Source organism: Sciurus carolinensis, chromosome 7, assembly GCF_902686445.1.
Source record: "Sciurus carolinensis chromosome 7, mSciCar1.2, whole genome shotgun sequence".
Classification (NCBI taxonomy): domain Eukaryota; kingdom Metazoa; phylum Chordata; class Mammalia; order Rodentia; family Sciuridae; genus Sciurus; species Sciurus carolinensis.
In genome coordinates, this window is record NC_062219.1 from 114,425,249 (window position 1) to 114,453,173 (window position 27,925).

Sequence of the window (27,925 nt, forward strand, 5' to 3'; positions counted from 1 at the left end):
CCCCCTGAGTTCAGGCATGGTTGTGCAGGGACGACCAATTGTCCCTGTCTTACTAGATGGCACTGGGTGAACCTGCATGAGCTGTTCGCTCTGGGAGCTCGCTCCCATGGGAATTCCTTGGTAGGAATGTGGCGTACTGAGAAGGAACTACAGAACTATGTTCCATCTTGCCAGCTCCTGTGTGCCTGGGTGGCCTCCTGGACTGTCCCCTCAAATCCCCAGCCTCTGTCTCCTTCCTGTTCTTACCCTCTCATACGAGCTTGGGGGTGGGAGCCAGCTCCACGGGTCAGGCAGGGGCTGGCAGGGTTCCAGATAGGCCAGGGATGCTGCTGACCTTGGGGAGAGAGCAGGACTCCTGAGACCAGTCACCCCATGAAGGGCTTAGCGTTGCCACCACAGGAAGGAACCAATAAAGTAACTCCAGCACCCACAGGGTGCATACACTCCCTCTGCGGGGTCTGAAGAGCAAGTGTTAGGTGTAAGCTCTCCCAAAGGGCTGTAAATGGGGTTTTCAAGGTGGATCACACAGAGGTGCAGGTGCCTGCTCCTCTCAGGGCTGATGGGCTTGTGACTGGGAGTGGTGAGGGCAGACGTTTCCTCTGCTGGCTTCTGCTGCAGAAAGTCACCTTGCCCAGGCCAGACCTCCCTCCCAGGACGCCCTGCCTCTCAGCTGACTGGCATGGGGTCTAAGGGCCCGGCTCCCCTTTCCCAACCTGTGCACCTCTGGCTTATCCTGCCTCCAGGGCTGGCCACCATGGAGGGCCTAGGGAGGGCCTGCGCCCACTCCTCCTGCCCTGCGCTGCTCCCTGGCTTCCTTCCCAGAGCCCTCTACCCTCCCTGCGCTGGTGCAGTGTGCTCTGGAACCCCGCCTGCCCTGCGATTGTTTCCACGGCTCATCTGATGACGATTGTTTAAAAATGTTCTCTACTGGTGCAGTTTTTCAGCAGAGGCTTAATGGAGCTCGGATGGCAGGCTAGGGGCTGGTGTGTGGGGGCGACATGGAGCTGAGACCCCCTTTCCTCCTCCCCTTCTCTCCCCTCCTTCTGAATTTACCTCCCCCGCTCCCCCAGCTTTGTTCTTTCCCACCCCTTCCAGGAACCTCCTGTCCCTGACTTCCTGGAAACGAGTCTCCATCTTCTTCCTCCTCTTCTCCTCCAGTCCCAGAGCTTCCCACTTTCCAGGAAGACTCGGACGCCACGTCTCCAACCGCTGGGGACCAGTGGGACTTAGGGGTCTGGCCAGACCTCCAAAAGGTCCCCTAACTCTGTCACCCACCTGCAGCATCTGCTTTACTTGGGGGAGGGAAGAGCAATAGGCTCTTGTTTCACCATAGTTTCCTTCTCTCATCCCCCACCCCAGGGAGGTGGCCTGACAAAGGGGAAGAGGCTGGCCCTGGGGAGCCTAGAGTCCCCTGAGCCACCATCAGTCTCACGGCTCTGACCTTTCCAAGCCCAAAGGTAGAGCCGAGGGCTGGAGGACCCATAAAGGCCAAGGCCCCTGTAATCCTGCCCAGGCTTCCTGCTTCCCTTCAAGGCCTCTGCGTCTTCAGTAACTCACCCTGCTCAGGCTGGGTGACTGGGCTGAAATCCCACCCAGCTCCCGTGCCCTGATCTCAGGGCTTCCCTGCCCCCTCCCTGCCTCCCCCCACTACAATTCAAGAAGACCCATGGCCCAGGAGGCCACCTACCTGATCCCCCCCATCCTGCTGGTGCTCCTGGCCTCAGGTAAGGGAGGGGGAGGAGGGCCAAGGGAAGGGCATGGGGGAGGGGAGGGGAAGCTGGAGAGGTGAGGTGGGTGGGAAGGGGGCTATGTGTGGGGGAGGGCCAGGAACAGGGGTGCTGTGGCCAGAGGCTGGCTCTGGGGCCCTTTCTGAGTGTAGCCACAGAAAGTGTTGCTCTCTGAGGAGGGAAACCCCCTTTCTAGTCCTGCCGTGGCCGTGAGGGGGCTCTCTGACTTGAGGGGGTATTCTCAGGCTCCTGGGCACAGGACAGAGAGTTCCTGCAGAAACTGGAGGGCGAGACAATCGTGTTGAGATGCCAGTACAGCCATCACCAACGCTCAAAGGTGAAAAGCTGGTGTCGGAAAATGTCCGCCAATTGGTGTGCAGTATTAGTGGACAGTTACAGGACAGTGCCCCGCTACTCCATCCAGGATCATCACGCATCTGGCTACTTCAATGTCACTGTGACTGGACTCAGGGTAAACGACTCAGGAGTCTATTATTGTGGAGTCTCTGAATATCCCAGGATCTATGTTCTCAGAATCATCCAGTTGGTGGTGTCTAAAGGTGAGCCCCCCAGCTTCTAAAATATGTGGCTCTCAGCCTTCCAGAATCTCAGGCTGTCAGAGCTGGAGAGGACCCAGAAATCATTTTCTCCAACCTTCTCATGCCTGACAGCTAGGGCACAGAGAAGAAAAACCCCTTGCTCAAGGTCACCCAGTGGTCAAGGGCTGACCTGGCACTAGAAACTCAGGACTCCTGGCTTCCAGTCCATTCTTCCTTCATGTCTTTCTCTTAACGTTTTTGCTGCCACTCACAGGGTTCTGCCATTCATTTGGAAGGACCTTAAAGCTTTACCAAGCCTGAGCATGGCCGGGTAATGGTCCTTTCTTGGCCATCCCTACCCCTGATCCTAACACCAGTGTTCTCTCAGAGGGCCGTGGGGTCCATGGCACAGAAAGACCACAGGGCAACTCTGGGAGTCGGGTGGGGTGGGTTGTGGAGCAGTGTGAACAGACAAGAGGCTGCTGGACAGGGAGGCAGACAGGAGACTCAGGGCTGAGACTGGGAGGATCCTCGCCCTGGACCTGCCCCTAACCACTGAGGCCTTGCTGAATGAGCAGGGATTTGTTTAGGGGAGACAAAAGGGGTGTGTGGGGGGGAGGCATTAGTGGTTAAAAGAGCAAGACATGGTCAAAAAGAGCAAATACAGAGACACCCCAGAATATATCCGATGTACAAGTGACACTAAGGCTGCTCGCACCATGGCTCTTCCTGATGAGGGACATCCAACACCACACAGCCTAACCCTCCACTCTGCGCGGGGCAGGTGGTGCTCTCTGTGTCCTCGCTTGCTCTAAGGCCATGTGTGGGCTTCTCTGCCCGAGGCTAGGGACTGGGCGCGGGAGACCTGGAGTGCAGGGAGAGCAGATGGGCGCTCCACTGACCGTCATCTCTTATAGCTTCAACCCCTCCCACCACCCGGAGCACCAGAATGACCACAGCCCTGGCCTCTGCCACCAGCCCTGACATTGGCAGGTACTGCTGACCCCCTCCACCAACCTCTTAGCCCTGTTTCCTCCCACCCTTGGTGGACTATGCCGGTGTCCCCTCTACTACTCTGACAGACACCCACGACATTTCCACCTTCCATCAAGGTCTGTGGTTCTTGGCATCACTGACATTTGGAATCAGCTCATTCTTTGTGGTGTGAGGCTGTTCCGAGTGCGGTAGGATGGTTGGCAGCATCCTTGGCCTTTACCCTTGGATGCCATGCCAGGAGCGCCAACTACTGACTGTGCTGATGTGGCCACCACAGAATTCTCCAGACTGCCAGGGCTGACTTGGGGGACATAAATACCCCAGTTTAGAACCACCATCTTGTAGATAGTCATGAACATTAAATGAGGGTGTAGATTCCAGGGACTAAGCCGGTGCCAGGCCAAGACCGTGGCTGTGACTTCTGCCTCTGCCCTCTCCCCAACCTTTTCCATCTTCCATCAAGAGCAGGGAGCCCTGCAGTGGGTCTGGGAACAGGCATGGTCTGTAGTTACTAAACTGTACCCTGATTTTCTTTTGCCCCCACCCCAGACAGTGAGTCTCTGTCCCCTACCCTCTACCCACTCTCCTGCAGACTGTGCACCTGGGCTCTTATAAACCATCCCATGTCAAGAGATTAAACCAGAAACCAGGTGCCTATCAGCAGAGCTGAGAGATGTCCCTGGGACCATTCCCTTGCCCTCTCTGAACCTGACACCCAGTCACTTTCCCTAGGAGCCTGCTCCAGTGTAAGAATGTCTACCCCTGTGCCCTTCCTTTGACTTAGGACAGGACCTATGGGAATGTGTTTACGAGCTGGAGAGCTGTAGTCCGAGGACCCCACTGTACTCTGAGAGCCAACAGCATCTCACAGAGAAAGGTTGAGGTGAAGTAGCAGGGACAGTTCAGTTCAGATCTCCAACCAGAGCTTGGAAGGAAAGTTACGGTAAAAAAGTCAGAAAGAAAAGGAACGGAATCCTGTGACAGTACCAGCATTCTTACCTTACAGAGATGGGATGGCTTACCTGAGACAGCGTGGCTTGCAGGGCAGAGCCCTGCCAGTATGGCCATCTCCTGCTCAGTCCAGCAGCAGGGACCTCAGGAGAAACAGAAGGGAAGCTCAGGAGGGCCTGCGGTGGCCACAGGCATGGGGGAGGGACGGTTTTCTGGCAGAAGGCAAAGCTGGACTCCAACTGCCCTCACCTGGCTGGTTCTTGTTCCTAAGCCCTCCAGGCAACTGGAAGTGGACATTCATCTCCTCGGGCCTGGTGGTGGCTGTCCTGTTGCTGGGGCTTATTGTCCTCCTGGTCCTCTATCTCAGGAAAGCCCAAGGAAGAGACAGGAAAGGTGAGACCCTGTCACTGTCTCTGAGTGGACAACTGACTGCTCAACCTTGTCCCCTAGTGATGGGGACAAGGCTTATCATGCTCATTTTACCAACAAGGAAACTGATAAGAGGTGAAGTGTCCAAGTGGCTCTCCTTCCCTTTGCCAGATAGCAGGCTCCGTGATCTCGAGGGTTAACCGGTCCTCCTCAGAAGCTCAAGGTCAGCTCATTGGAAGCCAATTCAACTCTATGCCCATTTGCCTGAATCTTGGGACCATAGACTTTTACCATCTTTATGTTTAAGAACTTTTTAACAAGTCTATGTAAACAACTTTCTGGCTAATGACTTTTAAAAATGTGTTGCTATCATTTTTAAATTTCATCTTCCTCATGGTAGGGAAAGAAATGGGGAGATGGAGGCCAAAAGACACAAAGAAGCCCATGTCCAGGATGAATGAGTCAAAAGACCTAATGTCAACATGAGGACTGTGTTAAAAATAGCATAGTCTATGTAGGATTTCTGCAAAACCAGGAAATTACAGTTGCTCTTGCCACGGGGAGGATTACGGGTAATGATGAGATGACAAATATGTTAATTTCTGCTACTATGGCAACCATTACACTATGGTTACATGTTTTGTGACGTCATGTTGTATACCTTAAATATACCCAATAAGTTTTTCTCCTGGGACCGGAGACAGAACCCATGACCTCAGGCGTGCTAAACACATACTCTACCACTGAGCTACACCCTCAGTCCACAATAAAATTTCAAAACAAATAAATGGAAGGGGAACAGAGGGGAATTTTTTTTTTTTTTTTTGCCTTCCTAAAAGCACTTCTAGGACTTTAATCTTCAAAGTTTTAAGTTCCTAGCATCAGTCACAAGTGAAGTCTGAAGCACTTTGATGACTTTTACCGCTTTTCTTGCTTATTTTTTGTGGGTTTATTTCTTTAGCACATAAAATTATGCACCTGTTAATTGTATGCCTTGGAGACGGTTCTGTTGACAACAAGATTAAAATGTATGCGTGGGTTAGAAGTATATTGGAACTCGTGGATATGAATCTTTCAAGTACAAATCCTCAGGGGAAGAGAGGACCGGGAAATTTTAGAAGTATATTTTTCAAACTGTATAAAATCAGTTTAGTGGGTTACAACAGCATTTTTATAAAGCAAAATAGAAAAGCAAAATGTCAAAATGCTTTGCAGATTTTCTCACTGAATTTTTAAAAGTGTGTGCACAGGTGCGAGAGCGTGGGTTCGTGGATAAAAGCTATTTCTCACTGGGCTTCCCGGTTCAAAAATTTTGAAAGACATTACTATGTGTAATTTTGTCAGCAAATAGAGTGTACTTAAATTTGATGTTTGAATTTGGAATTCTCTGTGAACTGGAATTGATAATTAAGTTTACCTGGCTTGTGCTGGTCAGCCACGGGCAGCTGGTTTGTCTTGCTCCTTAGTGTCCCTGGACACTACTCTGTGCAGGGCACCTGAGACCTTCCCAGGCTGGAATCAAGCTCTGGCCTCTCCCCGTCAGAGTCCCTTCCACCCAGCCAGGACCCCCATCACCTTATTCCCACGGGAGGTGGGTAGGAGGGTCCTTCCCCTAAGAGTGAGTCTTCTTCACAGGTGAGAAGGAATCCCACGACATCTATGAGGACACTGCAGACCAGAAGCAGAAGGCCTCCGTGAGTAGGATGGCCCTCCCCTGCGACAGAGACCCACAGCTTCCCCACATCCTTGGTTGTTTTTCTTAACTTCCCAGCCTGTGCTTACTCAGAGTTTCTGCTCACCCCAGACCTTGACACACTCATTCGTGACTGCTCATGTCCCCACTGCCTCGTGGTGTTGCTTGCCGCCGCTTGCTGCTTGCCGCCGACCAGCGGGACAAACGACACGTACATCTCAGAGGTTCATGAAGCAGCTTCCGCTTTATTCAGCTGACACCCTCACTATATAAGCAGTCTCATGCATAAGCAATTGTAACCAGATATGTCCATCCAATCCTATTACAGGTCAAGCGATCACGAGCTCAAGCACACATGTAAGACATATCTGTCCTCGCTAGGCGGCTGGACTAATTATCATACAGCCAATGGCAAACGCTTCCTGTTTTTCTCAAGGCGCATTCAGCACGCCCTTTGGCTCTCTGCCAGTCGCCATCTTTGGATGCATGTGGCGTAACCCTGGGCCCCGGGTCTCGCCCGCCACATCGTGGCCTATCGACACGCTTCCTTTCCCGTACTTCTCAATTCAACTCTGTAGAGAGAATTGGTTGACCCAGCTCTTGACCTCCACCCCCGGCCTTTACACTGAAGGCAGCTTCTCCCATCTCAGAGTTCAGGCCGGGTCTGCCTATGGATTGGCTGCCCTGGGTCCAACCGCTGTGGTGCCAACACAGGAAACAGCATGGCATCCCTGGGGGCTCTCATCAGGGGCTGAGGATTGGGCAGGTTCTCTTGGGTAGGTCTGTCCTGTTTCCATAGCTGAGATTCTTGGAGTCACAGAAACACAGGACGTGAAGGACCTAAAGTCATCTGGTCCAGCCCTTCTGTAACGCTGGAGTCAATTCTACCAATAACACCCTGACCCAGCATTCCAGCCCCATCCCCAGGGACTTGGTGCCATGGATCTGGAGGGGCCTGCTTCTGCACTGTGAGGCTGGCACAGCTGCCTCGCAGATCACCCTGTGTAGCCTTCTCACCCGTGCAAGGCAACGCTGGAAGCAATCCTTCCAGCCATCACGGCCAAAGGCTCTGCCTCGTCCCACACCTTCTCTCTGTCCTCCACTCAGTCGGGGGCACCCGGAGGGCCCCTGACTGCTCCAGCTGTGATCCAGCTGATGGACATCTGTCTTTTTTGATTTCCAGGGCTTCCATCGGCAGTCCATCTCTGATGAGGACACTGGGGCCATCTGCTATGTGTCACTCATCCATCTAAACCACTGTGGCCCTGAGGACTCCATCTACATTAACACTCACCCCAACCCCCAGCTGAAGCCCAGGCCTGACCCCTTTCAGTCTGTGGAATATGCCAGCATCGCTGGAAAGAGACCCGCCCCCTCCACGCTGGATGCTCTAGATGGGAACCTGGGAACTGAAGCAGAATTCACTAGGCAGTGACCACCTACCAAAATGCTTGCTGGGTACGAAGCTACTCTATCAGCCACAAGAGGACTTCGTGCAGCAAAGATGGCCACACGCTGTCCGGGGCCATGCCCTTCTGTAAGGGAAGGAAGAGAAGGAATCTTGTCAACCCAGAGAGCCACCATGGGCAAGCTGTGGGCCTAACAGAGGGGTTTCTGGATCCTCCTCTGTCCCCTTCCCAGGGTCTGACAAGAGTGCTACCAACAGAGTCCAGCTAGGACCTGAGGCCAGGGCCTCTGAGTAACCCAATCTTGCCTCCCTGTATGACTTTCACTTCCTTCCTGACCAGGGGCCACGAAATCCTGCCAATTGTGCAAGTTCCCCCATTGGTATCTCTCAGGGTCTCTAGGCCAGCCTGGGGAGCTCTGCCCAGTCAGCTCTCTCCTCGCTCCTGGCCTCCTGATTCCACCTCCATTCCCACCCTTGGGATCCTTCCACTCTGCCAGGAAGAACACTGGGATGTGGGCAGTGCCCACCACTCCAGAGTCTCTCTGAGCCCTTGCTCTGGCCAGGCAGTGAGGGTCGGAGGGGCTTCTTTCCCTGTGGCCATTCGCACAACTCCATCTGAATTGATTCGCGCTCCTCCGCCTTCCATGGAAGCCATTATTCCCTCTATACCTGCGTCTCAGTCAGGCAGACCAGGCTGGGGCAGGCCTCCGCTCAGCCTGTGGATCCACAGGGCCCTGCTGGAGACAGGGTCTCTTTCTCATTATGTGCCCTCAAAGAGTGACTCTGAACTCTGAACTTGGAGGACTCTAAGCCAGGGGGGCAGTAGGGTGGTGGTCTGCTGTCTCGGGGAAGCTTGCTGGGATTTGCAGATTTGTCACTTCTCGAGTCACTGGACCTGGCTGCCCCTGGGAGACAACCCCCCTCTGCACCCCTCAGTAGAGTCCCATGGTCTCAGCCTGGCCTTGTCTCTCCACGCAGGGAGCTCAGCACTTCCTGCTCAGGCAGTGGGTTTGTGAAGGGTGGGAGGTTTGGGGTCTGGTGGGCTGGTTTTTGAGGACGAGGTCTTCCTCTGGGAGGAAGGCAGGTAAGCTCCTGTCACCTCTGACTGTGACAACTGTGCTGCCATCGTCTGCAGTGTTGATGGCAGGGTCCCAGTGTTGCTGTGGTCTGTGCTCAGTCTGTGGCACCGTGGGACAGACTGCAGACCTGTGGGGCCAGGCACTCAGGTTGAGGGAGGTGGGCAGAGGGAGGGAGTTGGGGTCTCTGAGTGTCACCCTGGCTCCGGGGGTCTCTGCCCTGCCCTGCTTGCCCCATCCTCCTCCTGCAATCCGGATCTGACTACTAGAGGGTGGATGATTGCAGCACCCTGGCTTCTTCCTGACCCGGCTGTGCTCTGAGAGGGTCATCAGCATTGGCCTGCAGGTGATCTCTGGTCCTTCATGGCTCCTGATAGCACTTCTGCTCTTGGTCCATATTTTAGACTGGGTGGCCCATCTTCAGCACATACTCCCCAGCTTGGGTCTCCTGCTTGCAAAAGACTGGCTGGTTTCTTCACAAACTGAAGGATTTACTTGGACTGGGGCTCCTGGAGCTGACTGACCTGCATTCATCAGAGAAATACTTACGGGTGCCTCGGACAGACAGTCACTTGCTCAGGGTGGAGGAGCCAGAGGTTAATTTCAGTACGCCAACATGGAGAGAGCATGAATGTGCCAGATTCCTCCATGTGGATTAATGGTTCAAATATCCCAATAAGAGAAGTACTTTCTCCTGTTTTATAGATGGAAAAATTGAGGCACAGGGAGGCTAAGTAACTTCCCCAAATTACACAGAAAGTAAATGGTGGATCCTAGACCTTGAAGTTTAACCACTATGTTTCTGGGGCACTGTTTACTTAAGAAGGTGTGTGTGTGTGTGTGTGTGTGTGTATGTGAAAATAGTGACAATACAAACAGGCATTGATACAGCTAGAGGAATGCTACAGGGGAAGGATGAAGGAACGTGGGCTTTTGTGATAAAGCCTCCTGGGGATGGGAGGGGACAACAGCGGTGCAGCTGGGAAGTTCAAAGGGAGAGATTCCAAGTCCACCATTAGACCCCAGGACTTGAGCCCTCCTGCCCATCCCCAGGGAGGGGGCTGCCCCTGTGACCACCAAAGGCCCGGGAGTCACTTTCCAGAGTTGTGTGTGGCCTTGCCCTTTCTCAGTACTCAGGCCCCATGGTCGTTCCAGTAGGAAAGGATTGCTGATCCTTGACCTTTGGAGCCTAGGAGGTTTTAGGTCATTGCACACGGCCAAGCTTCCCACCCCAGGGGCAGCGTCCCTGAGGTCTGTGAGCAGCCGCACAGTGGGCCCTCCCTTCCCCTTGCCGCCCCTGCTCTTCAGGCAGGTGTCGCCGTATGCGACGATGTTTTATTTTTCAGGGGTGTTTCAAGCCTCTGTGTTTTGAGATAGTCTGTTACGCAACAACAAGAAATCCAAACAAACAGCCGAGACAGATCTGGAGAAGAACAGGGTCACGGGGAGCGGCCTGGCCTTACCCCACCAGAGATCAAGACTTGCAGTGATGCGGCAATGATCACTGTGCCATCCTTCCACAGGAAGGTGGCCAAGGCGACAGGATTGAGGCGAGAAACGCCTGTGGACGGATGGAAGTGTGGCGTTCCACGGCGTGAGCACCATGAACACAGCTAGCTCTCCATCTGGGGGAGATAAAATTAGGCGCCTACCTTATGTCTCACACAAAAATAAGTTCCTGTGGGGCTGAGACCTCAACATGAATAGCTGAGCAATACAATGTTTAGACAAAAATATACAAGTTTTTACACTTCAGGCTACAGATTTCTTAAGCAGGACATCAGAGGCCCAAACCACAAAAGAAGATCCTGGGAGTAAGGAATCAGGGCGAGCTGTAACTTGGAACTGTCATTACCCTGCAGATAACTGATAAAGGGTTAGAGGCCACGATTTGTAAATAGATCATTCAGATCAATCTAAAAGGATCAAGCCATTTTCATTTGGCATATAGGTAAAAAACAAAGCAGATGAGAACATTTAAAAAAAAGGCATTTAATAACATTGAACTTCAACAACAATCAGAAAAACTCAATTTTTACCTAGATATGTATCTCTAGCAGATTAGTCAGGGGCTTCACACATATCTGTAATAATTTATTTAAAAATACATGTATTTATTCATTTATACACACATAGATGTTCATAGGAAGATGGATAGATGACCTCACATTTTCTAATTCTTAGAGTTGATGATAATAATCATAGAAAAATATTTAGTTCCATGTATGAATTTGAGCAACCCAAATGGCTTTTTTTTCCCTGTAAAAATGCGTATAAAATCATTTTGGGTATGAGCTGACATCAGGTCTCTGTTACACCAAAGGTTTATGCACAACCTTTGATGTAACAGAGGGAACAACATTTAAACATGCAAATGGAAAACAAACCAGATATAACAAAATGCATAGCTGTAGTGTGAAATTTTACTGTAAAATTTCACTTAATACAATGTAAGAGAAAACAGCCTTTCATTTCCTAGATTTAAACCATTTTCCCCTCGTTTCTCCCTTCATTTTCAAGTAGAGCCAAATATTGCTGTACAAAGTTGGGTGATTGGTACAAATGTTAGTTATATTATTCTCTATACATTTCTGTATGCTCAAAACGTGTCTTACTTTTAATTTTGTAATTTTAATTTTTATTTTTTGGGTATCAGGGATTGAACTCAGGGGCACTCAACCACTGAGCCACATCCTCAGTCCTTGTTTGGATTTTATTTAGAGACAGAGTCTCACTCAGTTGCTTAGCACCTCACCATCGCTGAGGTTGGCCTTGAACTTGAGACCCTCCTGTCGCAGCCTCCCAAGTCACTGAGATTACAGGCATGCGCCACTGCCTCACTTTTTGAACATAGCTATTGCAACAGTCCAAGCAAGAACTGATGTGGTCGTAGCCCCGGGTTCTGTAATGGGAAGGTAAGGGTTGGCACAGCCACCACCCAGCTTGAGGACAGAATTGAAGCCTGGAGGCCTCAGAGTTGAGAGGAAGGTGGGGGAGGGGTAGTGGAGAAGGAGTGACTGCTTTCAGTCTGGTGCAGACGACGAAGGGGTGGGGGATGGAAAACACATACAGATGTGCAGCCAGTTGGACAAGGAAAGCTTGGTGCCAGGGAGTGACAGCAAAAGATAGACCGGAAGAGAGAAGCACTTTGGGAAGAAACTAAGGAGTTCAGGCTCAGAGGCATTTGCATGTATGTATGATGGCTGGGTGGCCAAGTAAGGAAGTCAAGGGAGAAATCAGGAAGGTCATTTGCTGACCTGGGGAAAGTGGACAGAAGAGCTCTGACTCTTGGCAGGCGCTTTTGTTTAGGTGAGGAAAGAAAGGAGAGGATTCAAGGAAGAAGAGAGAGAAGTTGCCAGGGGGCAGTAGAAATACCCATGGTGTTCCAAAGTGTGAGCCAGCTGCAGTAACAGAAACCCCAACTCAAGTTTATTCTCACTTCTGTTCCAGCTCAGTGTGGGTCAACGAGAAGATTCTGCTCCACACAGTCATTCAGGGACCCAGGTTAATTCCCAGTAGTGGATCTATTACCTCTAAGTATCAGGGAGGCCATGAAACCCTCTACTCCTGGGCAGCAAATGAGAGAAAAGAGACAACTTGGAAGATTGCCCAGGAGGTTCTGTGCGCCAGGCCTGAAAGTAGCAAATGTCATTTCTTCCAGAACCCAGTCTGGCCACCTCTGGCTGCAAGAGGCTGGAAGATGTAGTTTAGATGTGTTCTCCGGAGGAAATAGTTCAGTGAACAACTATGCAGTCTCTTCCAAGACATTTTGAAATCATTTAAATTTTAAATTTCTTGGGGAAACCTCCACAGGGTTCAGAAATTTGGCCTGTCTTCTCTTTCCTAACTGCACTTACCTCTTTTCCTGCCTGACTTTGTTCCTTGTGGGAATCCTTGTGCTTTCTCAAAATAAGCCCCTGCCTCTGTCCACTGCAACTGTCATGCGTGAAAGCTGTCACAAGCCAGGCTTCATGATGGGCCTGGCTTTCTTGGGATTTTATTCTAGGAAACTGACTGACACCACACACACACACAAAAAAAAATTCAAAATAAACTAAAATTTAATCTGTTCTTCAAGGAAACACACACACACAAACATTTTCAAAGTCCTTATTTATCTTGCTGTCAATACCTGGCAGTACTGTCTCACAGTTCTCAATCAAATCTCTCCTGTTTTCCTGGCTCTTCACTCCTTTGCAACCCGCTGGTAGGTCAATAATGCCTTTGCAAGAGAAAACAGGTCTCCTCTGTCACAAGCTTAGACATCAACATGCTGGTCCTTGGGTGGGTGACAGGGTGGATCCTCCAGAGCTCCCTGGTCTGGTGTTTTTGAGGTTGCAATATTTGAGGTTGAGGCAATGCTTTGGAGACTTGGGGCAGGAATTGTCTAAAGAGGAGTTCTGCTGCAGGACAGTAGCCTCAGACCACAAAAGAGGTGAATCGCAAGCTTACTGCAGCTTACTCTCTATCTATTCGAGTATTTAAACTAGAATCCCAATGCTCCACAAAACATGAATCTCTTAAGAGACAGTAGCATGCAACTGTAATGTACCAAGAAAATATGAAGCAAAATAAAACAAATAAAAAAGAGACATTAGTATCATGAGAAAATAATCCATGCTGGCTGAGTGTGGTAGAGCACTTGCCTAGCACGTGTGAGGAACTGGGTTCGATCCTCAGCACCACATAAAAATAAATAAATAAAATAAAGGTATTGTGTCCATCTACTACTAAAAATATATATTCAGAAGTCCATGCTGATTGTATATTTTCTCCAAATATTATCATATTATGTTATAATATTATATTGTGGTATAATGTAAAGAAAAAGTTGGCAAGAGCCAACTAGAAACTTGCTTAATATCTATTAATAAGAGCCTACTTAAATAAATTATGCTATATCCACACCATATTATACAGACATTATAAATAATAAAGTAAAACTGTCTCTGTTGATGTGGAAAGATGACTCAGGTATATTAACTGAAAAAAAATGCAAACTCCAAATAACACATCTAGCATGAGCTCCTCTGTGTGTAACCACAGAAAAAGGACTAGATGAACAAATGAAACAATGTTAATAGCAATTACCTCTGCATAATGGGATTAGAGGAGTGGAGAAAAATTCCACCCAATACAATTATGGAGGACTGGATCTGGAGACAGACTACCCAGGTTTAAATCCAAGTTCCATCTTTTACAAACTCTGTGATCCTAGAATCTCAGTTACCTGGAGCAATTATATTACCTACCTCATAGCTAATGATGAAGCAGAGTGCCTGTTAATACATTCATGCAGAGTAATATAATGCATTGTATTATGTTAATGTGCAATATAATTAATGTTAATACATAATGATGTTCTAAACATGTAAATTATTTAGAACATTGCCTAGCACCTATTATTCACTCAATAAATGATCATGTTTTAAGTGATGGAATTAGGGACAACTTTTACTTTTTTAGATGAATTTTTATGTATTTTTTACATAAAAAGTCATTACATAGGGTCTTTAAAAGATTTCAAAAATATATAACATATTTTATGTAGACAGTATACTAATAAAGATGTATCCCATTTAAGTATGGCAGGTGGCCTGGGAGAAGCTGCCTGTCAGTTAAATATATAGTGTTTTGATTACATAAGAAGTATTTACCATGGAATTATTGATATTATTTATGTAATGACATCTACTTTATATGTGCTGTTAGGTCTTGAGTCATAATTTCAACAAATAGATTTTTATGAATTAATTTTTTTAAATTTCTAATTTTAAAAATTCTGAAGTCTTGGAGGATCAATTAAATTTTGGAGAAACTGATTTAAGAATTTTATTTTATTTTTCTTTCTACTCTAACTCAGGTTCATATATCAACTCCAGAACTCTGGCTAATGTCCCAAAAATTTAGAATACTGTTAGCAGGGCTTCCAGGTTAGACAAAGTTAGGAAGTCACTGGTCTCTGGGTGGATTACCTTGTTTGATCCGTAGGCTGTTGTACTATGGGCTTAAAGGGAAAGGACTCCCAACCTGGCTGGGACCAGGGTGTTACGGGGGAACAGCGCCACCGTCTGGTGGTGGGCGGTTCCGTCAGTGCTACCAGTGGGAATCAGCCCCTCTCTGGAGGAACCGGCTTCCTTCAGAAAGTCAGCACTTCTCCAATAACCCTCTCCCAGCACCGCAGGATGAGTCCTCGGTTGTTAGACCTCTGTGGTCAAAACTTGGGTTCCGTTTTCCACGCTGATTGTCTGCCTAACTTCTCAGCTTACTCTCAGACCAGGAGCCCAAAAATATGCCTTTCTGGCTGAGATGGCGTTGGTCACATGTTCCACATTTTCCGTGGTGATTCATTTGAGGGCCTGCCTGCACTCCCTCAACCCAAGGTGTTGACCTTCTAGAATCTGTCCCTACAGATTCCCATCGACATCCCTTCCAGATCAGCAAGAGAGAGGCAGCACCCTACCTGTGCCCTGGCACTGGTTTTGCTTGGAAAGTATTTGTGCAATAAACAAACACGCCCCTGGGGAAGAGCTGCCCCTGGCTCTCCGAGCTCTCCAGTTTCTCCTGGAGTGAAAGGAGCACCAAGAAGAAGAGGGTCGTCGTAGGTCAAGTTCCCTCCCAGGAACAGATGCACACACAGGGTTCGGTTGCTGATCGAAGAACGAGGTTCTTCACTGAGGAGTGGGAAAAGATAAGGCATGGTCATGCATCCAAGACGGGGAGCTGTTAGGTCCCCTGGCTGGGAAGAGCAAGAAGAAAGAACCATCTTGCTGCAGTGAGTGAGAGGGGTGGCCACGGGCAGGGGCAGGAGGGGAAATCACTTCTTCTCTTCACTCTGGCCAGAGGCTCCCTTTGACCAGACTCAGTATCAAGTCAGAGGACTGGGAGCTTGGACAGAGTGACCAGGGATAGGGGAGGCTAGTCTCCCAGCGACAAGCAGGGCTGAATACGGGGGAGCGTGGGTCAGGGTAGGGGCAGGCATGGAGAATAACTAGCATGTGGTCAAGAAGGTCAAAGACAATGGAAAAGCCAAGGAGGGTAAGGGCTGGGAGGAAGCCATTCCTGAGGAAAAACTTGAATAAAATGCTGTCTAAGGTAGGAAAACAGACAAAACAAGGGCTTCCTACTCTCATGCTCAACACTCAATAGGGAATACTTCTACGATCAACAAAATGGGTGTGGGTTTCCCCCACATATTGAGCAAGACTCCACTGGCCACCAGCTGGGTGTCCTACAACTCAATTTAATTCTTAGGCAGGAAGGGCTCAGGTCCATGAGACGACTCTAGTGAGATGCCAGTTGCATGTCCCAGGGTGACTTGTACGTCTGATCATCTGACTGTGAAATTGGAGGTTCTCAGGATCTCCTCCTCGGGTTTGATTAATTTCCTAGAGAGGCTCACAGAATGCAGGGAATCACTTTACTTACATTTACTCATTTATTTACAACAAAAGAGGCTCCTATTGCTCAGGAAATTCCAAGGGATTTAGGAGCTCTGTGTCAGATATTCCCATTATTCAGGATATTACAAAGATCTTAGGAGCTCTGTGACATTAGTCAGAGCTCAAAGACCAACTATTAGAACTAAAGATTCTCCTAGCACCCTCATCCACAAGGAGATTGGGAGCTCTGTCTCAGGAACCCAGGATGGAGACCAAATATATATTTCATACTAGATCACAATGTCATAAAAGACATTCCCCTTTAAGAATAGCAAAATAAATAAAGAACCAGGAAAAAGAAAAGAAATGTATGAACCCAGCTAATTTCAAGTTGGGGTCATAACACACAGAGAGGAACAACTTTACACGGTATATTAATTATATATCTCCAGCAGGGTAAACCCTAAGAATAAAAATAATAGCCAAATAAAAGGTTTAGCTGTTCTCAGTAAGCATACTGTTGGTGAGCAGACTAGACTGGTGGTATTATTCTGTGACTCTTGAACCATAGGTGAAATAAAGCAAATGAGTAACTATGTGATACTCTAATTCTACCATTTGGGGGTAGAATTCTAAATGTGAGAGAAAGAAGATAAAGATGCAAGACAAAAGGCATTAGATAGTAACTTGATCTGTAGCCCTGCTTTTATTTTATTTATTTATTTTTTTTGTACTGGAGATTTAACTTGGGGGTGCTTTACCACAGAGCTACATCCCCAGCCCCTTTTGTTTTTTATTTTGAGACAGGATCTCTCTAAGTTGCACAGGGCCTTACTAAGTTGCTGAGGCTGGCCTTGAATTTGTAATCCTCTTGCCTCAGCCTCCCACATTGCTGGGATTATAGGCATGGATCACTGCACCTGGTTATTGTCCTAATACTGTATTAAAAGTATCAGCATAAACTCTTGAAGAACTAGTTTAAAAGGTAACATATTTTATGACTTTGTCCAGTAATAAAGCCTAAATACAATGAGCAAACCAGTAGCAATAGACACCCATAGTGCCCCGCTTGTAGGTCTTAAAATACCAGTGTTTACTCAAAAGGAGCCAGCCCCACCCAAAAAATGATTGACCCAAGTCTAGCAAGAAATTTACAAGCTAAGTCTGGAACATCTTGTCACACCAGATGGTGAAGAAGCTGTCACAGACAACTTGGATCAGCTCAAAGGACTCAGAAACTAACCACCGGTCAAAGATATAATAATCTGAACATCAGTAATGATAACCATGACAAAGGATAGAAACGGTTCCAATCTGTTTAAATAACTCATTTATAGTTATACCCAGGCTTAAAATCTAACCAGTCACAATTGCAGAGTGGTGCTGAACCAAGACGTGCTCTCTTTTTAAAGCATGCTAATAAAACAAAGAATAAAGCCCACCTCTCTTATACAAGCCAAGCACAGGACAGGAGTGTCACTCTCACACAGAAATGATCCCTTTGGTGGCCTCCAACGAATTGATGAATCTGGGTGTTGAGCAAGAAAGCTGCTAACATCACAAAAAGAAGCCCTCTCTCCACAGGAACTCGCTGCTAGACGAACACACCCCCACCTACGAAGTATTTGCTAAAGCAGGAAAAAAAATCTAGAAGAAGCTTTATCGCTAAGCATCAATAATAGAAAATGCAGAGACCAAGGAGAAAGTTAGGCAACACCATCAACGCTCTGGGAAATTCTACAGGACCAACCATCTGGCTTCTTTAACAAATAAACTGCAAGGGAAGGAAAAGGCGGAGGGAAACTTTATAGAGACATTAAAGACATATCATATTAGCCAACTGGATGCATAGACTTATTAGAATCCTGATTCTTTTTAAACCTGTGAAATACATGATATTGTTGGAACAATTGGAAGTTCTTTAAGATTTATGGCAATACTTTAAAGAGTCATTTTAGCATTTCATCCATAACGATGATAATGTGGATGAAACGCCATGAGGGATGGTATTTGCTTCCAAATAATACATGAGGAAGGGAGGTAGATCCCGTGAGATCCGCCTTAAGTCGTTGCCCTGTTGAAGATGGGTGATTGGCAGATGGGGTTTATGATACCATTCAGTCTATGTTTGTATATATTTTAAATGCTGCATAATTAAAAAAAGTTGAAAAATATTTTTAAAAGCAGTGTGTGGGTGGGAGGAGTGGAGATGGGGCTGCAAGCACCCATGGGAGCAGAGCATGAGAGGGCAGTCCCCAGCGGGGAGGCAGAGGCACACGCGGAGATTTTAGGACGGAGGAGACCAGATCCTTTGAAGGTGGAGGTAAAGTTGGGGAGTGGGGATGGGAGAACTGGGAGACCCTGGAGGAGAAGGCATAGGTGAGGGAGTGTGTGGCTAGGGACATTGGGGCAGAGGGAACCGTATTTTGGAAGAGGAAAATGGACAAGGATGGAGGGAGAATTTTAGAGAGAAATATATTTAGGTGGAAGGAAAATGGTAACAGCTATTATTATTACTTTTATATTATTATTAGGGTATTAAGGAATGGAACCCTGGGTGCTCTACCACTGAGCTACAGCCTGCCTTTTTCATTTCACTTTGAGACAGGCTCTCACTAAGTTGCCCAGGCTGGCCTTAAAATTTCCATCCTCCTGCCTCAGCCTCCCAAGTTGCTAGGATTACACCACACCTGGTCTTTGTGGTTGTTGTTATTCCTTCTTTTATTTTTTATTTTTGCCATAGCTTCACAAACCCAAATAGTGAAATTCAGTGTTGAGAAACTTGTCCAGCAAGTCTCTACAAATCACATATCCAATAAAGGACTGGTATCCAGAATATAAAAAAATTCTCACAATTTAATAACTATGTTAATAATAAACAATAAAAGGACAAAAGAGTTGAACTAATACTTTGTCAAAGATATACAGATAACAATAAAAAGATGTTCAACATCACTAGTCATTAGGAAAATGCAAATTAAAACCATAATGAGATATCACCATAAACGTATAAAAAGGCTTTTTAAAAAATTTGGTGGGACTGGGTGATGTAGCTCAGTGGTAGAGTGCTTGTCTAGCATGCAGGAGGCCCTGGGTTCAATTCCAAGTACTGAGAGAGAGAGAGAGGAAAAAAATTTTTTTTAAAAATTCTGACAATATGGCCTTTAAAGAGGTAAACACTTATATTTGACCTGGAACCCCTACTTCTAGGGTTTTATCTAAGAGAAATGAAAAATATGTGCACACAAAAGATAAATACATGCATGCTTATACATGTGAATGTCTATATACATGAAGGTTTAGATGCAGAAATGTTTATAAACATGAAGGTCATGACTTTTTTCACAATTTTCCCAAACCGGAAACACACCACATGTCCCTGAGCCAGCAGATGGCTGAACTACCTGTGGTCTAGTCATACAACAAAATAATGTTCTGCAATAAATGACTGAGAAACACAGCTTCACACCTGTCGAGTGCTTACGATGTGTGAGAGAAGACAGACTCAACAGCCTCCGCGCTGTGTGGTCCACGTAGAGGACCCTCTAGAAAGGGCCAGAGGTTGCAGGAACAGAAGTCGGGCGGGTAGTTGCCAGGACTGAGAATCAGACAGGAAGAGATTGGCTATGCGGGGCACAGGGAGCTTGGCTGATGGAAGGGCTCTCCACTATTGTGTGTGTTGGTAGACTTGGCGATGGGGTAGTTGTCGCATGGATGTATGAGGTGGTCAAAATTCATAGAACTGGATGCCCAAAAGTGACAAGTTTTTTTTCATGTGAATTATTTACCCATAAACGTAACTTTTAGGGAAAAACTCCAGAAGGGTACAAATAGAGGGAGCCAGTGACCCTGAGGTTTCAGGTCAAAGGTGGGCAGTTGAACTCCTATCTCCAAATGCACTTCTTGTCCTCATGGCCAAGGCACGATAGACCTGAGTAAATATGTGAATAAGGAACAAATAAGCCAGGCACAGTGGTGTACACCTGTAATCCTAGCAGCTCGGAGGCTGAGGCAGGAGGATCTCAAGTTCAAGGCCAGCCTCAGCAACTTAGGGAGGCCCTAAGCAACTTAGTGGGATGCTGTCTCTAAATAAAATATAAAAAGGACTGGGAATGAGGCTCAGGGATTAAGCCCCTGGATTCAGTCCCTGTACCAAATAAACAAACAAAACCCAACCAAATAGATGAGTGCCTGCAGGAGACTAGAGCCTGGTCATGTGCAGCCTCCACAGTGCCCAGCCTCTCCCGCCGTGACCCCCAGCATGACTCAATTCCTGACCCTGGATAATGCTTCACGCCTCCCCCACCCATCCCAGGCTCACGGGGCCACTTCTCACCTTTGTGCACTGCACATGTGGGTCCCTGTGCCTGGGTCACCCTTCATGGGAACCTGTGGGAAAACACCCTACCCAAGGACTCTGGGAAGTGCCATGTCCTACTCTGTCCCATTGGGTGGTCAGGAGTTCAAGTCGTGCCCTATGCATAAAATAAATGTCACTGTGAGCATGTCACTCAGGAAACACCAGCTGGTCAAAGGAGACCAGACTGGGGGACATTTCAGTTGGGAGAGAGATTTCTTCCTCTCACGGGCGACCCGTTTTCCCCTGCTCCTGCTCGCTGGGGTGACAGGACGTCAGTGCTTGGCGGCGCCTCCGGAACGTGGCAAGCCCTTCACTTGCAAGCGTCCCTGGCATCCTCCCGATAGCGCCACACGTGAGCATCATGGGACTCGGAGGGGCTCTGGGTGTGAGTTACAGACAGACTCGAGAAGCAAGGAAGGGCCGACCTGGAGGAGGAGGTCTGGGCCCGGAGCAGGTTCCTAGCTGCTGCCACACTCTGGGCGTGCCAGCCCAGGGGAAGGACGAGACGGGCCGAATGTGGGTCACGAGCTCCCAGAGGAGGCCAGCACCAGGCGGTGGCTGGCACTGCAGCTGTGGGCACAGGGACCCCTAGGCCGGGCTCGGCCGGGAGATGGCTGAGCAGCCCCAGCCTGGCGGGGCCCCGGGCGGGTGCTGGCAGGAGGGCGACTGGCCTCTCAGAGGTCCGGGATGCCCAGCCTCCCCCAGCCAGGCTGCAGCGCCGGCTCCTCCTCGCGCCTCCTCCCACGCACCCCTCTGAATCACGAAGTCAGACCCCAGTCCTGACTCTTGCTCAATGACCAGAAGCCCAGTTCCTGTGGGCAGCGCCTGACGTGGCTGTCCCTCTCTTTTCTGCAGCTCAAGAGAAAGACAAGATCTTGCACAAGGCACATCTGTCCTTGGCCAGGGACAGGCGGCATGGGGCCTCTCTGGCTGGTGGTCCTGCTCCTTGTCACAGGTAGGCCCCGTGCAAGCCTCCTTTGCCTCCCTTCCCTGAGCATGACTAGGTGGAGGCGGGGAGGTGGGCACTGAGCTGAACCCAGAGGGAGGTTGAAGGCCAAGCCACCTGCTCTGCCCAGCTGTCCCCACCCTGCCCCTCCCCAGCATCCAAACCCACACAGGCCGATGGTGATGTGATGGAGGTTTAAGGAGCTGCGGGCCTCCATTCATATGGGAAGGAGAGGCTGATGGGGGTATCTTAGGCACCAGCTGGCAGTCAGGGGAAGTTTGGGGCACTGATAGGCGCCCCTAAAATTATGAACCACTTAAGCACAAGACCAGCCTCCAGGGAATGGCAGGGAGAGAGGGAAGGAAGGAGGAAAGACTCGGAACTGTGGCCTGCATCTTTGAGAGGACCCTCTCATGCTTGGAAGGTGCTCTCGGCCTCAGCTCTTGATGGGAGGTTTGGACTGGAGGTTTTGGCCACCGAGTTGGGGGCATTGACACCCCAATTCTTGCATATGATAGCCTCTTCCCAAAGCAGCAGGCAAACCTGGGCGAGAGGAGAGCTCACAGCCATGGACAGTGTCCCGGAAGCTCCCGTGGAGGTGGAGGGAGAGAGGTGGGGCATGCTGGCCCAGTGGAGGCAGAGGAATGGACGGAAAGGGGTGCGAGGGAGGACCACTGTGCATCGGGGTCTCTGGTTCCAGAAAAGGCAGGTCGCCAGCTTCTTGGTCCTATCTTTCAAGTTTCTGGCACAATGATGGTTAGAGGTGGGGGCTGGGCAAGAAAGAGGCCAAGGCAGAAGGTTCTGGTGACTCCCTAGTAGCCCCTGCCTGGCGAGAAGCCGGGGCTCCAAGTCTGTCTCCTTCACCCCAAAGAGGATCCCTAAAATAGCAGCCTCATGTCTCCCCCAAAATAGTTCTGAAACAAGTCCTTCCTGAAAGGGGAACAAAGTCACAGAAATAGGGAAGCTGGAAGCTCACGGTCAGGAGAGAGGAGAATGTGCAGGAGGACCAGCGTGGACAGCCACAGAGAGGCGAGGGTGGCCAGGGCAGGGAGGAGGCCTGGCCCAGCCTCCTGGAACCAGCTCCAGGCCTGAGGGGCCAGTGACCCTGCTCTCTTGAAATGAGGACAAGAGAGGAGGGGTCCTCATCCCATAAGACAGGAGAAAGATGTGCAGAAGAGAACCGGAGGGGCTTTAAAACTATGCATCTCTGGAAAGAGGGCCCAGAGAGGGCCAGTTTCTTCTCTAAGGATACCCAGCAAGGCAAAAAGTGCGAAAACCAGACTAAGTTTCCTGGTTCCCAGTTCCCCACAAAATCATGTCTGGGCTGTGCCACATAGGTGTTTCTTTCTTCCAATTTGTATAAGCTCCTGAAGGGCAGAATTTTTATCTGTTTGGCTCACTGCACATAGTAGCTATTCAATAAATATTCGGCAAATAAAGAGACAACGAATGTCTCTTCTGCAGAGTCAACCCGAGCCCACAACACCACGGTGTTCCAGGGCGTGGCGGGCCAGTCCCTGCAGGTCTCCTGCCCCTACGACTCCACCAAGCACTGGGCGCGGCGCAAGGCCTGGTGCCGCCAGCGGGACGAGGAGGGTCCGTGCCAGCGAGTCGTCAGCACGCACAGCCTGTGGCTGCTGGCCTTCCTCAAGAAGTGGAATGGGAGCACGGCCATCACGGATGACGCCCTGGGCGGCACGCTCACTGTCACACTGCGGAACCTTCAAGACCGTGATGCTGGCTTCTACCAGTGCCAGAGCCTCCGGGGCAGTGAGGCTGACACGCTCCAGAAGGTTCTGGTGGAGGTGCTGGCAGGTGAGTGGCTGGTGTGTCCCCGGTCTGTGTTCGGGCCAGGCCTCATGTTCTGGGCATCTGTGTGTAGGACCACACTCTGGCCTCCTATGGATCCTGCGGAAACCCACGTGTGGATCCCATGGATGGTTTTGCAGGTTGCTCACTGTGCAAGGGAGCCAACGTGCAGGCTGGACTCCTCTTGAGCTCCCTGGTGCAGGGCTGTATTACCTGTAGGCAGGGTGTCTTTCTCTATTTGCATTGAAACATTGTCTGAGTTAGCTTTGGCCCTACTTCCTCGAATTGCTTTATGCATTTAACATCCGCTTAGTATGTGAGCACGACAGGTGGTCTTTATGGGGCAGCAGGTTAATCTCTTCACTCACCCAATCAGCCAGTGAACCTCCCAACACAGGTTAAGTTTTCGGTGCAGAAAAGCAACCCTGAGAGGATGCTTGCTCGAGCTGCGCACTGTGCTTCGCTTCTCCGGTCCTCCGTTTCCTCATCCTGCAATGGAGATGTTGGGCTGGGAGTGAAGCTCAGTGGTAGCGCTCTTGCTTAGCACATCAGAAGCCCCTGGATTTTCCCCCCAGTATGAAAAAAAAAAAAAAGAGGAAAAATGGTTTAAATGGAGATGATGGTGTTTGTCCTGGTGGTCCCAGGGTTTCTGTGATGCTTGGGAGCAGGGGAGGGGGGACACTGGTGCAGACCTCCTGTCACTGAACTGACCTGGGATCAGCAAGCCTGGCTTGAGGAGGGGGGACACCCCCGAGCTTTGCACTGGGACCACCCTCCAGGAGAGCCTTCTGCCTGTCTCTAGCGGACAGCTGTGTCCCAGAGGAGGGCGACGGGGGTTCCAGAGCCCCTTCTGTCTCTCCTCTTTTCCAGTGACGCCCAGTATTTTAGTCAGCTGTTGTGCTGCTGTGGCTAAATGACCCGACCAGCACAACTATAGAAGAGGAAGGGTTTATTTGAGGGCTCAGGGTTTCAGAGGTCTTAGTTCACAGAAGGCCGGCTCCCTTTCCCAGGGCTCGAGGTGAGGCAGGACATCATGGTGGGAGAGTGTGGCAGAGGGAAGCAGCTGGCTTCACAGTGATCAGGAAGCAGAGAGAGACTCCACTTGCCAGATACAAATATAGACCCAAGGCCACACCCCAGTGCCCACCTCCTCCAGCACACCTACACTTCAGTGACCACTCAGTTCATCCTGTCAGGGGGATTAACTCACTGACTGGGTTAAGCCGCTCACAACCCAATCACTTCTCTGAACCTTCCTGCATTGTCTCACACTTGAGCTTTTGGGGGACACCTCACATCCTCACATCCAAACCACAACATCCAGTGTGGTCCTTTATCATCGGTGAGGGTCAGATGCATCTTCTTAAGGAGCGGAAGCCAGGGAGACCCCACCTCTCTTCTGCGAAGCGGGGCACAGAGACATGCGTTTCCAGCCCCATCAGGGTCAAAGGCTCAGCCAACTCTCAAGGGGTGGCAGGAAATGACATAGTCATAATAACCCGTTGCTGGTGCAGACAGCTCCATAGGTACACAGGGTTTTCCACGTGGAAGGAGGGAGGGACGTGTGATGGCGGGAGGGAGGGCAGCCCCTGAGCTCCCGTGTGACGCCAGACGCTCCGCAGGGCTGCCCCTGCTGAATCCTGCCATCGTTAGCAAGGAGGCGATCCTACTTGCCCAAGGTGTAGGTGAGGCTATTGAAGCTGAGACGCTCCTGACTCGATCCGTGCAGGACGGGAACCCCGAGCGCCTCCCCAACCCCTGTGGGTTCTCCCCACCAAGGCAGCTGGCCTGAAGGAGGACAGGGCCACCAACTCACAGCTGTCTCCCGCAGACCCCCAGGATCACCAGGACACTGAAGGTCTCTGGGTCCCTGAGGAGTCCGGGAGCTCGGAGGGTGTCTCAGTGGAGCGCAGCTTCTCCAGGTGAGTGGGCAGCCCTTTCCCAGACCCTGCGGACTCCCACGCCACAGAGCCCATCACCAGGTGGAGTGGCGGTCCCGGGACCACTAGAGCAGGAAGTCCTGGCCAGGTTCACCCTTCCAACCAGCTGGTTCGTGCCAGCTGACAGGAGATTGAAATCCTTCTGTCACCCTTTGTCGAGAGTGCGGCCCTAAGACTCCCCAGTGGGCAGCCCCCCACCCTTCCCCTGGCAGCCCGACAGCCCCACGCCTCAGCAACCTGGGACGCCTGGATCCCTGCCCCTTTGGCACAACCAGAATCTTTTCCGACTGGTCTACGCCTGTGTATTGGTGTCAAAAATCCATGTAACCACTGAGTGCACGCGTGTGCACACACACTCACACACCTTAGAATACCACGTGGACCTCAGAAGGCTCTCGCAGGGGAAGGTGGCGTGCTTAGCAGGTTAGTGGGGACCCTTGCCTAGAACTGACTGCAGGCTCCCCTGAGCCCCACGAAGCCCCTTCCGGGGATGTGCTGGGCAGGGAGCTTTCCTGAAGCTCTGAGGAGATTCCAGTTTGCAGGTCACCTCAAGCCTCCCCTCTGTCCCCTCTTCCCAAGGAGCCTCTCGAGGGAGACCTCTTTTCCACCTACTTCCGTCCTTCTGCTCCTGGCCTTCATCTTTCTCAGCAAGCTTCTAGCAGCCAGTGCTCTCTGGGTTGCAGCCTGGCGTTGGCAGAAGCTGGGGACTTTGCTGGCCAGTGGGCTGGACAGTGGCTACGACACAGACCACCAGCTGCAGACCCTGACAGGTGAGCCGGGAGCGTGGCAGTGGCTGGGGGACTGGCGGGTGGAGGGGCTGAGCGCACCATCCGTTGCAGGCCTGAGGAGCCCCTGAGGCAAGAGGACCCCGGCGGAGGAGAAGCGGGGAGAGGCCCGCCAGGGGCTGCCCCAGCCTGCCTGTATGCCCCTTGGCCACCAAGACTCCTGTTTCTGCTCTGGCAAGACGCCACTCAGTCTGCACCCTGCTCTCCCTGGGGCCCGGAAGCAGGGACGTGTGTGTGTGTGTGTGTGTGTGTGTGTGTGTGTGTGTGTTGGGAGGCAGGTCACTTGTCAACTTCTGGGCTTTTCATACTAAACTTTCAGAAATCAATCCAAGACTGTCCTATTTTACTGGATTTGGGGCTTCGAGAAGGTCTTCTCTTGCTTCACGGTAGGAGAATGAATTTGGATGAGGGAAAGCGAAAAGATCTCATGCTGGGGACCTGGGGTCCAAGGGAACCACGTCCCTCTAGTCTCACAGGCTCCAACCTGGCCCACCTTTCTCTTCCTCTCTCCTTCCCTGGACCCAGTCACTGAGTCCTGCCCTCTTCTCTAAAATCTCTCCCGCCACCCTCTGCGTTCATTTGCTCCTTGGCTTCCTTGGCCTATTGCCAGCTCCCTCCCAGCCCCAGGCGCCCTCCACTGCCCCTGCCCCCAAGGCCATGCAACCCACTGACTCATCCTTTCCCGCTGGAGTTTGCGTCCCTCGGGCTACTACTTCCCCTCCAGGCAAATGCCAAGGGCTGGGTCAGTGCAGCCCCTGAGAGTTGGGGACGTGGTCCAAGCCCCTCATCCTATTAAAAAGAAACCGAGGCTCCAAGAGGGGCCGTGGCTTCTCCGAGTTTCCCAGGATTGCCCAGGAATCCAAATCTCACTTGGCATTCAAGGGACCCTGCCCCTCGCTCAGTCCCTCATCCATCCATTAATTCATCCAGAACACCTTCAGTGCCTAGTGGTCCAGGCCAGGCACCATTCTGAGGAGCGACAACAGTGAACGACAAAGACAAAGGTCGAGGGTCCTAGACACATGGCGCTCACTGTCCAGTGGGAGAAGGGGAGAAAGACAACAGCACCATACAGCAGGAACTGGACGGCCTGCCCAGGGCACAGAGTGCCAGGGACAAACATTAGACCAAAGCGGGGGGAGAGTACTGGCCTGCGGGAGGGCTGGGGATGGCCGTCAGAAGGCACCACTGAGGTGTCCGTGAAGGAGGGGAGGAAGTGGACCAGGCGCGCACGACGGAGGTGTTCCAGGCAGGGGGAGCAGCCCCACCTCCCTCTGCGACATGCAGGTGTGAGGGGGAAGTGGGGTGAGGTTCCCTGAGGGTGGGCCCCAACTCTGGCCGCGGCCTCCTGAGGCTGGACGGGGACTCACTGAGAAGGTGCCCAGTCCAGAGCTCATGTTCTAGCCTCCTGTCGCTCCCCTGGTCCCAGATGGACCCCAGCCCTGCCTCGCCTGCCCGCCTCAGGCTGCCCCCAGCCCCTGCCAGGGAGCGCCAGCACTCTGGGCCACACTGTGATTTTTTGGCTTCTCTGGCTTGGCGGCACATCAAACTTCATCAGTTCACCTTGGGCCGGTTGCCTCATCCCCACAGATTCTGGACAAACTCTAAGGGCCACGACTGAGCTGGGTCCTCTGTGCCTGCTCCCTCTGTGGGCACCATGCTGACAAAATCGGCCTGGGAGCCCTTGGAGCGTGCCTGGCACTCGAGCGCGGTGCTCAGAGAACTTGGCCTTTCCTCCTTCCTGCTTTGCCACGTTGTCACCCACCTCTGGACTGGGATCACCATTGGAACCCCAGCCTGGGGCTCAGGAGCACACTGGACTGAGGGAACAGGATCGTGGCGTCTCAGTTGATCTCTGCCTCCTAACAAGACATCTTAAGCAAGTTCCTCAACCCTCTGAGCCCGTGTCCTCACCCACAAACACAAATAAATAAACAAATACTC

At 50.7% G+C, this 27,925-nt stretch overlaps 2 protein-coding genes across 4 annotated transcripts; both read left to right on the forward strand.

Moving 5' to 3' along the window:
- The first annotated feature begins 1,161 nt into the window (after positions 1-1,161).
- On the forward strand, positions 1,162-11,261 carry Treml4 (triggering receptor expressed on myeloid cells like 4). Of its 2 annotated transcripts, XM_047557685.1 has the most exons (6): positions 1,162-1,724; positions 1,973-2,287; positions 3,184-3,259; positions 4,485-4,606; positions 6,218-6,276; positions 7,459-11,261. In XM_047557685.1, the coding sequence occupies exons 1-6, from the start codon at positions 1,667-1,669 to the stop codon at positions 7,708-7,710; spliced, it is 882 nt and encodes a 293-aa protein (XP_047413641.1). In that variant the 5' UTR covers positions 1,162-1,666; the 3' UTR covers positions 7,711-11,261. The 2 variants fall into 2 exon arrangements, with proteins under 2 accessions (XP_047413641.1, XP_047413642.1); XM_047557686.1 differs by lacking the exon at positions 1,973-2,287.
- Positions 11,262-21,136: 9,875 nt separating this feature from the next.
- Positions 21,137-27,856, forward strand: Trem2 (triggering receptor expressed on myeloid cells 2). 2 transcript variants are annotated; one of them, XM_047558708.1, is made up of 5 exons: positions 21,137-21,456; positions 22,912-23,262; positions 25,088-25,178; positions 25,779-25,966; positions 26,036-27,856. In XM_047558708.1, exons 1-5 carry the CDS (start codon positions 21,417-21,419, stop codon positions 26,050-26,052), a joined length of 687 nt encoding a protein of 228 aa, XP_047414664.1. In that variant the 5' UTR covers positions 21,137-21,416; the 3' UTR covers positions 26,053-27,856. The 2 variants fall into 2 exon arrangements, with proteins under 2 accessions (XP_047414664.1, XP_047414663.1); XM_047558707.1 differs by having other exon boundaries at positions 21,147-21,456; positions 25,776-25,966; positions 26,036-27,854.
- Positions 27,857-27,925: the final 69 nt, after the last annotated feature.

What these genes read in the sequence shown, in the direction of transcription:
- Treml4 (XM_047557685.1), top strand. Translation starts at nt 1,667, where the DNA reads ATGGCCCAGGAGGCCACCTACCTGATCCCCCCCATCCTGCTGGTGCTC. An exon ending in CCAGTTGGTGGTGTCTAAAG is followed by an intron (nt 2,288 to 3,183) that starts GTGAGCCCCCCA and finishes CATCTCTTATAG; the next exon opens with CTTCAACCCCTCCCACCACC. An exon ending in ACCAGAAGCAGAAGGCCTCC is followed by an intron (nt 6,277 to 7,458) that starts GTGAGTAGGATG and finishes TTTGATTTCCAG; the next exon opens with GGCTTCCATCGGCAGTCCAT.
- Trem2 (XM_047558707.1), top strand. Translation starts at nt 21,417, where the DNA reads ATGGGGCCTCTCTGGCTGGTGGTCCTGCTCCTTGTCACAG. An exon ending in GGTCCTGCTCCTTGTCACAG is followed by an intron (nt 21,457 to 22,911) that starts GTAGGCCCCGTG and finishes TCTCTTCTGCAG; the next exon opens with AGTCAACCCGAGCCCACAAC. An exon ending in TCTGGTGGAGGTGCTGGCAG is followed by an intron (nt 23,263 to 25,087) that starts GTGAGTGGCTGG and finishes TGTCTCCCGCAG; the next exon opens with ACCCCCAGGATCACCAGGAC.